The 12,973-nt window shown below is 52.8% G+C and overlaps 4 protein-coding genes across 4 annotated transcripts; 1 reads left to right on the top strand and 3 right to left on the bottom strand.

Moving 5' to 3' along the window:
- Positions 1-972: 972 nt before the first annotated feature.
- On the top strand, positions 973-5,784 carry IAQ61_009669 (uncharacterized protein; the record flags this gene model as incomplete). The annotated part of the gene is made up of 1 exon (XM_003837884.2): positions 973-5,784. One exon carries the CDS (start codon positions 973-975, stop codon positions 5,782-5,784), a length of 4,812 nt encoding a protein of 1,603 aa, XP_003837932.2.
- A 1,182-nt stretch (positions 5,785-6,966) lies between these two features.
- IAQ61_009668 (uncharacterized protein) lies at positions 6,967-9,221 on the bottom strand (the record flags this gene model as incomplete). Its single annotated transcript, XM_003837885.2, has 4 exons — positions 8,867-9,221; positions 8,248-8,820; positions 7,458-8,195; positions 6,967-7,311 (listed from the first exon to the last, which is right to left on the bottom strand). Exons 1-4 carry the CDS (start codon positions 9,011-9,013, stop codon positions 6,967-6,969), a joined length of 1,803 nt encoding a protein of 600 aa, XP_003837933.1. The 5' UTR covers positions 9,014-9,221.
- A 1,471-nt stretch (positions 9,222-10,692) lies between these two features.
- Positions 10,693-11,070, bottom strand: IAQ61_009667 (uncharacterized protein; the record flags this gene model as incomplete). The annotated part of the gene is made up of 1 exon (XM_066098486.1): positions 10,693-11,070. One exon carries the CDS (start codon positions 11,068-11,070, stop codon positions 10,693-10,695), a length of 378 nt encoding a protein of 125 aa, XP_065951645.1.
- Positions 11,071-11,191: 121 nt separating this feature from the next.
- On the bottom strand, positions 11,192-12,938 carry PZH1 (serine/threonine protein phosphatase Pzh1; the record flags this gene model as incomplete). The annotated part of the gene is made up of 3 exons (XM_066098485.1): positions 11,192-11,221; positions 11,312-11,464; positions 11,520-12,938. 3 exons carry the CDS (start codon positions 12,936-12,938, stop codon positions 11,192-11,194), a joined length of 1,602 nt encoding a protein of 533 aa, XP_065951644.1.
- Between the last annotated feature and the right edge of the window lie 35 nt (positions 12,939-12,973).

The raw sequence follows: 12,973 nt of genomic DNA, 5'->3' as shown, positions 1-12,973 counted from the left end.
ACCATCTCGACTGGATGGCCTCTTCGCTCGAGCCTCCACCCGCCAAATCAAGCGCAAGCGCCCGTACTGGATGAGAGTCACCCGTGTCGGATGAGCCCAACATCGCAGGGCCCGCCGACGGCGTTGATATAGAATGATGGGTGGGGGTCTGGGCGTGTGATTGCGACGGTCACAACATTATACACATTTTGAGCCTGCTCGCACACTGGATGTGTACCGCCGAAGCGCTCTGGGCCAACAGATGGCAGCGCAACCACAACACTAACTCTCTGATACCTACTACTCACTGCAAGTCAAGGCTGCCCAGGGAATATACTCCGGACCGCTCGTCTGCTTTTGCGACGGCCTATCCGCAGGCCTTGCCCTGCTGAGACGATCTGCATACGGTGGAATCCCGCACTTGGCCAGTCATCCTGGAGAAAGTGTAGAGGGGACGCGTGAGCTTCTGTTGGGGTACGAGTATAACACCAGTCATCGTCTCGTCACTTACCTGTGCCCGAGTGTTGTTGATTTTTTCGTCCCAACTGCGATACCTTGCACAGCCCCAATCTCGGGCATTGCCGACCGCCACAGCCCATTGGGACCCACCGGGAGAAGTGGCGTTGGGGAAGAGGCGAGACCCTACCCCCAGGCAGCTCACCGAAATTCTGCATGAAGACGTAGGGCTGGATGTATCTTTGTGCTGGATCCTTTATATGTATGGACTTGCTATCTTACGTTCCTGGATGATTCCCGTTTCGCCACCCTCATCTTCTACTACTCCCACCTGTCACCCGTACCATCAAATTGCCGGACGACTACCTCCCTGACTGAACACTACTGACGGACCCGGGTATTCGACTTCTGGTCACTTTGCACAACAAATCGTCTTTTCAAGAGTTCCACAATTCGACAAGCACATGCCTTCATGAGTTACTCGGCGCACACAAGCCTTCGTTGTACATCTAGCCAAGCTACACAAGGCTACTCAACATGGCTACCTATAAGTCACAATTCCCTCCTCCAAGAAGGCCGGAGGACCGAGCGCCCACCACTCGATTACCTCAACGATCTATTACCCCTACGACTACGACTACGATAACAGCTGGAGTGCCATCCCCTGCCCATTCTAAACTACAGAAGAGACGGCCATTACAGGAGCAACAGGTGCATCCAAGAGGTCCAGTAAGCCAGAAAGGACTTGTGCGAGCTGCTAGCTCTATCCAAGGAGGCCCTGGCCGTGCTGCAACTTCGAATGCTCAGAAGCCGAGCATAACAGCCTCAAGACCGACACTGCAGACTTCAACATCGCGTTTACCCAAGCTCGATGTCCCCACAAGCATACAGACACCTTCTCTCGCTTCGGGGTCATCAGCATCAACGATCGAAAGCCCAAGGTCAAACGTATTAAGGCGGAAGCAACCCAGTGTTGGAGTCTCCAGTAGTCGACAGGGTCTACGTATCAGGGATGATTCAATGTCTTCCCAAGATGATGTACAGTCAGCAGATGGTATTCCGGGAGGCTACAAAGATCCATTCTCCGAGACTGTGTTAGGCATCTCTCTGCCATCTTCCTCGACTATACTGGCAGGTTCTAGTTCAAATCCTAGAGGCGATATGTATGGCAACGGTCTGTACGACTATGAGATTGGGCCAACAGACATTCTCCCTGTGCCTACTCCACAATATGCGTTATCTGTAACACCATCAACTCGATACTCGGAGTCTCCTGGAGCTTTCAGCACATCGTCTACACCCACATCGATGTCTTCATACTCCCCAGGAACTTCACTTTCCCGAACATCCATTCGAACGAAACAGATCAGCCCTCTACAGAGTCGACCACCGGTAACACGACACAAAACTCCGGATGAAAGCAACAGCCGACATCCACACACGTTGTCTACCGTTCGCGAATCATCCACGTCGTCGTCATCTGCCTCTACTGTCGTTGCAGAAGCTAAAACAAAAGAGAGAAAGTCGCCTGGCTCACTTGCTCCTCTACCGCAAAGCCCACAAATTACAAGTACTAGTGATTCCACTAGAATGCCGCGCACCCAAGCACCCCCTGAGTTTGCTCACCTTGTCACTGAATCGCCTGTCGCAATATCAACTTCTAGAAGACCGTCTAGACCCAGTAGAGATGGCACGCCTGAGATTATGGGACTTCGAGGCCCCTCGCCTGTCATACAGAGCAATATGAACCAATTTCCTACTTCACACAGACGTACCAGCTCTACCGATTCGAAGAATGCGCCGACGCCAGCAATGAACGCCAAAGTAACTGTGCCATCGAAACCGTCTTCCCGCCTACCTTCTCCAAATCCATCTTCCGCCTTGCCGACAGCAGTTCGTAAACCTGCTCGTGGAACGACACCTGATAATCAAAATGACCGCGAAGGACGAAGAACAAGCACTCTACCCTTGCCTGCGCCAGCCCCCAGTCCTTCCAAGACCTCAAGATTTGGCTTTTTTACTCGTCGTACCAAGACTGAACCTGCGAAGAGTGAGAATAAGCTTCCACGTCGCGGACCTGCAGCGGGAACTGGTCACGAAGGCTACGGCAGATATGCGGTTAGAGGTCGAAGCGGAAGTTCAGTGAGCACTACCAGTATTGGACGTTCAGTCAGTGCAGGGACGACTGCCGAGAGCCTCGACCAGACCCCCTCGACTCGCAAAAGCAGTATGACGAGCACAACAAGCACGGAAATGGATGACTTCTATCTTACTCGGCTCGCCCCTGTCGTGCTTCGAGGTACAGGAAGCAGCACAGAGTTATCGCACAGCCCTGAGCCCATGCACAGCAGTAGTAGCCTCGATGTTTCTTCGCGTTCGAACCTTGGTCCGCAGAAGCCTTCTGGCCATGTCACGAAGGCTTCAGTCGAGACGAACCGGCCAACACTATTACCCTCCGCCATGCCTGACAAATTGCGTGCAGGATCTCCTATAAAGAAGACGATCCTGGGACTGCGAAGGCCATCTGAGAGCGATGACGACGCAAAGAAATCATTCTTGCCTACATCCGCCTCGAACCGAACGTCTCGAGCCTTACAAGCAGCTCAAAACCCAAGCGCATCTACTGTGCCAGCAGCTCGTGCTACTAGCAAAGTGCGCAAAAATTCCATCTCTGAGGTGATTGCTGAGGGCAAGGAGGGGAGTTGGCTCAAGTCATCCAAGAAGAGCAAGGCAGAGAAAGATCAGACAAAGCCCTCCAAGCGTTGGAACTTCTTCCAGCGGGCACATGCGACACCACGTGTACCTACGCCCGCAATCACAACAGCCAGTCCGCCTCCCCAAAACGCTGCCTCGAGGTCTGTCGCGCATTACGCACTGATGGACCAGTCAGGACTCGACATGACGGACATCGAACAGCTAATGCAAGAAGCCAATACACCAGACGAAAGCACAGAGAGTGCAATGTCAGACGATGAGGTTGGAAGGAAGGAGAGGATGCTGTCGATGTTACTACCTGATAAACCAACACTACCACACAGCTTTGCACCACCTGCACGCTCTGCCTCGCCACAGGTCACGCTGCGTCGAGACGTCGACACGCAGCAGCACAAGAACGGCTTGACCATTGATACGAACATTCCTCCACAAGCGGGTGGACGATATTCGATTGCAGATCTCACTCCATTCACAGATATCTCGCGTCCTTCGTCCCCATTCCGGTCTCCGTCTCCACTAGAGAAAGAGCAAGTCGCAATCCCATCAGGTCCATCCCTTCCTGCAGAAGAGAATATCCCTAATTCTATCGAACCGACTGAAGATACTTTTGTTCTCCCCCAATATCTGCCATCACCTGGTCTTCCTGCAGTTAGCCCGCCCCCACGTCCAAGTCGCTTGCCTCAAGTCGGTCGCATACCTCAAGTAGTGTCGAGCCGTCGAGAGATGCGCAGACCTTCCTCGCAGTCATTCTCCCGGCCTTTTGTGGCTACTCAGCCTCGACCCATCGCTCTTCCAAGGAGCTCGTTCGACTCTATAGGTTCACTGGTGGCGACGACTGGTCCGGTTGAACCATATCCAGTTCTGCATGGACTGAATGCACTCACTCACGGATCGGCTATTGCTACTATCAGTCCATTCGACGAGTCTGATCGCCAGAGCGAGTTCTTCAAGTTTCCCCCACGCAAAGATTCCGAGGTGTCGTATTCAAGCAGTTCGGGTGTTTGGAGTTTTGCGCCTGTTGCCAGTACTGCCGTTGTGCCAGAGGCAGGAGCTCCCCTTTCTGAAGACGAACTTTGGAACGAGTACGACGATCTGATCGACGAGGTGCTTTCGCCTGTGACTTCCCGTACGGATGAGGAATCAAGCACCATTCGCAGTCAGCATCCCTCGCTCGAGCCGTTGCCACTAAATACCAAAGCACCACCGGTGTCTGCACAGTGTTCCAATTCTGACAATGAAGTCTCTAATCCATCGCTGCATTTGCGCCGCTCGCGTCTCCTCGCTGTTCTACACTCCAACCAGTCGCCGTCCTCATCGGTCTCCTTTCCTGAGTTTCTTTCCGACTATGGGGACCGGAAGATCAGTGTCATTGATCCTGTCACTGGCCGACTGAGCTTGCCAGCAAGTCCCAGTTTGTCCAGTGGTCCGAATCCAAAGCGGGCTACTCGTTCAAGCCTACCGGCATCCTTGCCACCGTCTACATGCCAATCGGAGGCCACCGTCAATTCCAGATCTAGCAAGGACCGTGACAGTGCGACTGCCAACAGATATCGCGATACAAGACTGATGGAGATGGCCGAAACCCAAGCAGATGGCCTTCTCTCAATGGCCAACCTCCGCTTCGGCGCACTCATGACAAGCAAATGGCTTTCATTTGGCCGTGTGCTCTTCAGCCCTGTGCACTTTGAACTGAAAGACCCAAACGAGGACCGTGTTCTGGTCATTGATGGACTGGGTAAAGATTGGTCCTACTACTGCGCACTCACCTATCCCGAGGCGACTGTGTACAACATGAGCGACGAGCCATCACCAGCCGGTTCAGAAGAAAACACGTCGGAAGCGTGGTCATCGCTCAGCAATCATCGTCACATCTGCCACTCGTCCCTCAAGAAGGCTTTCCCGTTCCCCATGCACTTTTTCGCATGTGTCGTGCTTCGCTTCCCTACCGCACTCCCCTCATCCGAGCACCGGTTCATTCTATCAGAAGCCAAGCGAGTCCTGCGGCCAGGCGGCTTCCTAGAATTCAGCGTCCTCGACATGGATCTCGTCAACATGGGCAACCGCGCGCGGCGCGCCGTCCGCGGCCTCAAGATGCGCATCCAAGTCGCCAACGAAAACACTTCGCTCCGCAACATCAGCGACGAGATCATGGCCGGCATCGGTCGCAAGGGCTTCGTCGAATGCAACCGCTGCATCGTCGGCGTCCCTGTTGCCGGCAAGCTTCCCCATCCCGACGACACTCCATCCCCCCCATCCAAGCGCTCAACCAGCACTACCAGCACCAGCGCCACCCCCAAACCCCCAACCCAGCTCCCCGCCCCCAAGCAGCCCAACCCAGAACTCTCCTTCTCCGACCTCCTCGACGTCTCGGCCTCGTCAGAGTCGACAGACACGGGCATCACCGACATGGTTGCCCGCGTGGGCCGCTGGTGGTACTCGCGCTGCTACGAGTCGCTCGTGCTGCCCGAGGCCGGGGCGCCCGGTGCGGCTGCATCTGGCAATCTGCTCGAGACCAGTCTCTGGCGCGACGAGGGACTCGTGCGCGAGTGTGAGAGGCGCGGGACGAGTTTTAAGCTGTTGATTGGGTATGCGCAGAAGCCTACGGTTGGGCTTCGGCGGACGGTTAGTGTTTGAGTTGGTGGTTTGTTTTCTTTTTTTTTTTCCCCTTTTTCTTTCCTTCTTCCCCTTCTTTTTCTTCCCCTTCACCAACAATAATTCATCGGAGCCGTGCTCCACCAAACCAAACCGGCAAACCCAGTCCTGGAGACTCCTGCCCCCACTTTCACACCTCTTTTCCATCGCATGTAAAATGAAGAAAAGGCGTCGAGATGCTCATACTTTTGTAATACACCCAAGCTTCGCCCAATCCCAATCTCGGCGTTTTTCCTTTCATTCCAGCATCTTCTGTACAGGTCTTTGCTCTTCTTTGTATCCTGCATTTCAGCGTTATGAATTTTTTTCGGCTTCGGCGGCTGGTCTGTTTCCATTTCCCTGTACCTTTTCTTTCCTTTCCTTCCCCCTTTGTATATACCCCCCCCCTCCTCTCCAACCTACTTTCCCCCTTCCCTTCCTAGCCATGCTAGCTTATGCGCGGCTGGACTCGTCTGTTTCGGCGTCTGGCATGCGTAGGCGCAGTGCGTCCGTTTATCTAGCAGCCATGTTTTTGGGGGAGGACGTTTTGGTGTGAGCGATGCGTTTGGGTATGGGCATGATGTGTGTGATGAATGATGAGTATGACGAGTATAAGTATGATATTATTGTAAATAGTAGGCGCGAGCCTAAGTTTGCATAGTTTTGTTTTCTTATCTTTCTTTTTTTTTTGTGGCGGTGGTGGTGGTGGTGGTGTTGTGGGCGTTGTGTTGGGTGTGCATCATGCATTGTGCATCGAGTGTCAAGCATAAAGTTGTTAAGCATCTTATATCGAGTGTCAATTATCAGGCATCAAAAGAATGTATCTGCATATCTTTTTTCCCCCATATCTTTCTTCTTGTCTCCTCCATCTCCCGTCCTCGTCCCCCTTCGTCCCCCTTCCAACCCACCCCCTTACTACACAGCATTTTAGTAACACCAGCCACGTTTCCCTCCGCAGCGAACCCCCAAGATTTGGGAGGGGGAATTTCTATAAGAAAAACCAGAGGATCAATCGATCTCATCTAGTCATGTGCATAGGGAGGACTGAGGATGAAAGATGAGAAATGAGGGATTTCCGCCATGAGAAAAGGGTGGGTGATACGAGTGTGTAGACTGACGTTGTGAATAATCGACAGTGTGGAATCATACAGCTCCAAACGTCCCAAGACAAAAACCAAGCCATGTCTACAAACTACGCCTCACAGCACCCTTCCCCAACCCACGCACCTCCCTCGCCTGATTCCCCCCACCAGCACCAGCACCGGCACCCCTCCCCCCACCAACCCCACTCCACCCAGCACCCACAACCTCCCGCTCCATCACGCCCACATCCAGTTTATCCTGCATCTCCGTGACGCCCTGACCGACTCCACGCATGATGATTTTAGTCTTGGACAGAGAGGCACGCACCGGTCTGCGAGCGGTGAAGATTTCGCCGAGTTCTTCGAGGGTGCGACGGCGGGTTTCGACGAAGAAGAAGTAGATGAAGAGGAATTCGAACGAGTCCCAGAAGATGAAGAGGAAGTAGTACTGTTGGGGTTTGATTGTGTGAGCAGGTGTAGGTGTAGGTGTGTGGGCGGTAAAGAAGCGGGGGGGGATTGTGGTGTTGTGTACCGGGGTACAAGGAAAGAGAAGGAGCGAGGAGAATATAAAAAGATACAGAGAGATCAACATACCTTCCAACCCGCCCCCGCAAACGCAATCCCCGTCACAAATGTATTATAAAAATTCGCCACATTGACCCAGAAATTGTAAAACGCCATGCCCTTGGCCCGGGACTCATATCGCAAGCACTCGACGGGATACAACTGCTGCAACGGCGTCCAGCCCGTCGAATAGACAAAGCCAAAGAGGAAGAAAAAGGCAATGACGGCCTTGGCTTGTCCAGGACGTTTGATGACTGGTGTACTTCCGTCTTCGGTGTAGATGACGGAGCCGTCCGGCCTGGTTTTCAGGTTCGTGGCGTTGAGGGCACAGATGATGCTGAAGATGATGACGAGGGTGGCGGTGGAGACGAGGAGTTGAGGGCGTCGACCCCAATTGTCCGTGTAGACTGCGCCGAAGATGGCGCCGGCAAAGGAGACGACGTTTTGCATGCCATTGAACAGGAGGCGTGTGTTGTTGCTTGTTATGCCTACGCCACGAAGCAGGGTCGGATAGTAGTACGAGACGGGGCCGTTACCCGATAGTTGTCCAAAGAAGGCCATGGCGAGGACGAGCATGGTTCTGTAGCGAGCTTCGCGGGTGTTGAACAGTTCGCTGTAGTCCCACCAGCGTTTGTCGGAGCCAGTGGTGCTGATATCTTCGACCATTTCTTTGTATTCGAGCTTGACAATGGGTGAATCACGATTGCCTTCGCCGTGAAAGCAAGCCATTGTGTCCAGGGCTTGTTCATGTTGATCGTTGGCGATGAGCTGATAGGAGTTAGTCCGTCTCTTGTGTACCAACAGAATCGTGAAAAGTTACCCATCTTGGAGTTTCTGGCAAGAACGGACTGCAGATCAATACTATGCCAGCGAATACTAGTTGTAGCCAGATGGGTATGCGCCAGGAATCTGTGCCCTCGATCCGACTCGTGCCATAGGGTACAAAAGAGCCTGGGATACCGCCAACCCACCAAAACGTGTTGAAGATGCCAGTACACACGCCACGATAGGTGGGATGTGCCATCTCGGACACATATGCTGGTCCAGCCGTCGAGGTGATGGCAACACCAAAACCAAGGACGAACCGGCCACCCATGAAGCCGCCCAGATTGGTACAGGTAGCTTGCACGCATGCTCCGAGGATGATGACCGAGCATCCTATAAACATGCCCCATTTCCTTCCACGAAAGTCAGTAGCAGGCCCGGCTACAAAGGAGCCGACTAGATTGCCGATGGTGTAGATGGCGTAGACTATGCCTGTGGTAGGTGTTCCTTCTTCGGTGAAGTGGAAATAATCTTGATATTGCTCATAGCTGTTGATGGCTCCCATGAGAGATCCATCGTAGCCGTTGATACAGGAATTGAGTGTGGCGATGAAGAGGCATAAATATAGCTGTCTGTATTAGCGCAGCGTCATATCAGTCCGTATAACAACTGACCTTGAACATGGCTTTTGTCCAAGGCCTGACGTTCGCCTTTGCTGAAGCGTCTTCGAACGCGACATTTTGAACTTGGCGTATCTCTCCAGTGCCATGGCTACGCTCTGTGTGTGAGGTGTGCGCATCTCTTTTGTATCGGTGGGCCATCCTTGATCACCCCTCGGATCACACTCTTAGAATTGACGACCCGATGGATAGGCAGAGCAAATGACGAAGATCACCTAGATCAGCAAAAGCGTTCTCACATCCAAGCCAACTCCAAGCATCATATCAGGATTTGCACAAGCATCAGGAATGCAGTCAGCAAGACGCGTACCTTCGAGCAAACCCTCGGGGCTCGGGGGGTACTGTCTCAATAATATACACTCACTCGTCACCTGCACGCGACACAACAGCTACAGGTTCGGCCGCCACTCATATCCCACGAACACACCAGAACCCCGGTACTGTGCATGTGGCAAAAGCCCACGGTTGTCCAAGGGCTTGCTGTTCGTCCCGTACCAACGGATGATAGCCGGGTATTTGTGAGCGGCACAGCTCGCTTAAGCCCAGGGTGGAGGATCATTGGGTCGTGCGAGTATGGGTGAGATGAGGGGAGGGGGGGGGCGTTGAACATGTGGTGCCCATGCCGTGGTTGATGCGTTGAGAGGCATCCAGAGCTCCTGCGTTGCCATGCGAAACAGTGTTGGGGGCGCGGGGAGTCAATCAGTTCATTGTACGCTGCACGCTCTGCCTGCGCTGGCAGAGGAAAAGAAATAGAAATAGTTCGCGACACCTCCCGAGCATTGATCTTGTATATTGCCAAGCCGTCCAGAGGCAATTGTCGTTGGTGGAAGTGGGAGCGGTACTAGAGGAGAGTGGAGACAGCGACGTGCTGGGTGCTTTCTCCGCATCGGCTACCGTAGCGTATTCTGGGGAAGCCAACCTACCTACTACCTAAGAGACGCGAGCACTGTCACTTTTACATTCGAGTCTACCTACAGGTTTTTCCGAAAGGAGTGTCCCCAAAACGAATCTTCGGGACGACCTGGAGCCACTGGAAATCTCTATATGATTACATGAATCCATCGCCCAAGAGTCAAACATGAGAGGCGCTGGGCGCATGATCACAGCCTTGCGCTACCGTACCGGTACCTACCGGCCGGCGCAGCGTCGTGTAATATATTATTTTATATTGCTTCCTCCTCACTGCCGACATGAGACCCACTTCTGCTACAACATCTGAGGATCGTTCATATAGAGACCGTCGACTGTGTTGTTGGCTTGTCCTTTTGATCTCCGCAGTTCTCATTTGAAATGCAGCAGGACTGGAGCCAGGTGAAGAGATCAGTCCTCCATTCGTTTTGAGCGTACATCACCGTTGAATCAGAAGACACAGAGACGCTAAAGAATTGCATTACGATTGGAACAAGTATCCAGTTGGATATTTGCGTTGGATATTTCATACTCGAAATTCGTTGCGATAATCGACAATCCACGTACTCATGTTCGGTCAGCCACTACACATCAATGGCAACAAAACAAAGAAACAGCAGATGCTCCCGGTATATTATACATCTCAGATCCCTCGCTGCTAATTTAGAAGTCGGAACCCTTTAGGGAACGGGATATTCAAATCAACGGTAGTGAAGGTAGCACAACGCCAACGCCAATCGATGCATCGCACCCTGAACCAATCGTAGGAAAGAAAAGACGAAGTGAGGATGACAAAGCCGCAGAGCCAGTCTAACAGGTGTGTGTGTGTGTGTGTGTGTGGACAGGACAACACTGCGGATACATCTCATGAAGTGATGTGATCATAGCTGTAAAGGCTGCCATGCCAATGGTCAACGAGTATTGGTGCCACGTGGGGTTTCCGCGTGATGGAAACGATCCAAGTCCCGTCCTGAAGCGAAATAGCCAATGTGATCAATCGGTAACTTTGGTAGTGTCGATTCCCACAACGCCTGCTGTTGTTCTAGCAGACGTTTCCGCCGTTCTGGACCGCCCAAATCATCAAAAGGCTCAAATTGCATCAACACTGTCGCATTGTCGCTCGCAGCAGACGCAGTAGAATCGCTCCACGTGTTGGCTCTGACATGACCCTTCTCCCACATTGAAGATGTTGCTGTGCCATCCCCTTGGTCACCAAGCTGCTCCAGCCCAGGCTTCCTCCGCACACGTCTGAGTCTTCCAGCAAGACCGCGCTTCTCAGGTACAGCCATGTTGTCCAAGTTAATCGAGAGGTCAAAATCTTGGTCATCTCGAGGAGTTGTCGCGCTCTTTGCAATGATAGGAGATCCAGGTAAAAGTTCGCCAATCGCACCCTATTGAAAAAGTATGAGATTAGTAACTTTGGGGTGCGTAGTGAGCGGGCTGTAAGCCAAAAGTTAGTGCTGCTCTATATGCAATAATAAATAGCCCTGAATCGTGGGAAATTCGGTAAGCTTCAGTTGCAATACATACGGGTGAGTTGAGCATGCTCTGACGCTTGTTCCTGCTCTTCTTGATGTGGCTCTTCAACGCACTCGAATCGAGTGGCTTTAACAGCTCAAAGCTGCATAGCAACTCTCCAGAAACCGACATGACCGCACCCCAATTGTCAAACTCGCCGCAATACTAGTTGTGGTCAGTTCGAGTGAGGTGCAAAGCTTTCCGAATAGATGAGACGTACATTGGGTGCCGAGAATACAGTGACTAGTACTCTGTCATTGAAGAACTCGTAGCCGTCTTCGACAACCATGTGAGCTCGACAAACAAGATCGAAGTCATGCCGTTGCAGAAATTCCATAATGACCTTCTTGCCAAAGCAATAACTGACGCCTCGTTCATTAGATTCCCAGTCATTTTCCATATCCGCCGGATCACTCCACAGCAGGTCGTTCAGCAGACCGTAGTCTGGTACATCGGTGGGCCTTGCAATTTGTCGAATATCATCCATGTGAGACAAGCTCGGAGACAATCCGCCATGCACACAGAAAATCTTTTGTGCAACAATGGCTGCAATGGGTAACGTGTTGAAGGTATCCACAAAGGCTTTCCAAACCTTGATGTTACATCGTCTCTTGCACTCGTCGTAAAAGCCGTATACTCGCGTGACGTTGGCACATTCGTGGTTGCCGCGTAGGAGGAAGAAATTCTCGGGGAACTTGAGCTTGTAGCAGAGAAGTAGCAAAATGGTTTCCAAACTCTGCTTACCGCGGTCCACGTAGTCACCGAGGAAGAGGTAATTTGAGTTGGGAGGAAATCCGCACATCTCGAACATGCGGATCAGATCGGTGTATTGTCCGTGGATATCGCCAACGATCTTGACGGGCGGTGCCAGTTCAAGAAGTGCCGGCTGGCTCAGAAACACCTCTCGCGCCGCTGAGCAGATGGCAAAGATCTCTGCATTCTTTAGGCTGACGGTCTTGGTAACCTTGCCAGCGTAAGCTGCATCCAGCAGTCTTTGTATCATGTCATCCAAGTCCATTGACTTGAGTGCGCTGATCTCCATTGGCGAACCTGAGCCATCGGTCGGGGCCGGAGGTTCTGGGAGCCTTGGAATTGGTTGGCCCTTCTTCTGTAGGATGGACTCCCCTGGCTGAGCCGAGGCCAGTGGGGGTGGGATGCCCGTTGGTGGCACATCCGACACGTGGTCGACTTCGCCTGATTGCTGGGCCCTGCTCACTCCTTCGTGTCCATGGCCCACGGATGCGCTTTGTACGGGCGAGGGCGGGGCTTCAGGTTCGTCGGCGGGAAGCGAGTCTTTCCTATCAAGTGTCTCGATGGGCAGCTCGGGAGCAGCAAGCGCTGAGGCGTTTGAGCCCCTTCGTGAGCTTTTGCCACCGCGGCTCTTGTCTGATTTGGTAGAGGCAGCATCTGTTTTGTCAGGCTTGCCATTGACGTCACCGAGATTAGCGACCGAATTGCGTGGACTGTCGGTCTTTCCGGAGCCGGGGATCTTGGATCGTAGCGAGTTGCGGATCGAGCGCGACGAGTCTTTGGTGTCGGACCTCTCGAATGAGCGATAGTACTCGCGGCCCAGAGGAGCACCATCGGCGCCCGACTTGTCGCCTTTGGCCTTTTTTTCGCTGGATGGCTGGTTACCCATGATGCGGGCTGGGTGCTATTGGATGTAGCAAGCCG

The sequence above is a fragment of the Plenodomus lingam genome (genome assembly GCF_022343315.1).
Source record: "Plenodomus lingam strain CAN1 chromosome Unknown contig_6, whole genome shotgun sequence".
NCBI classification, from domain to species: domain Eukaryota; kingdom Fungi; phylum Ascomycota; class Dothideomycetes; order Pleosporales; family Leptosphaeriaceae; genus Plenodomus; species Plenodomus lingam.
The sequence above is the reverse complement of the archived record's forward strand: the minus strand, read 5'-3'. Positions and strand labels throughout refer to the sequence as shown.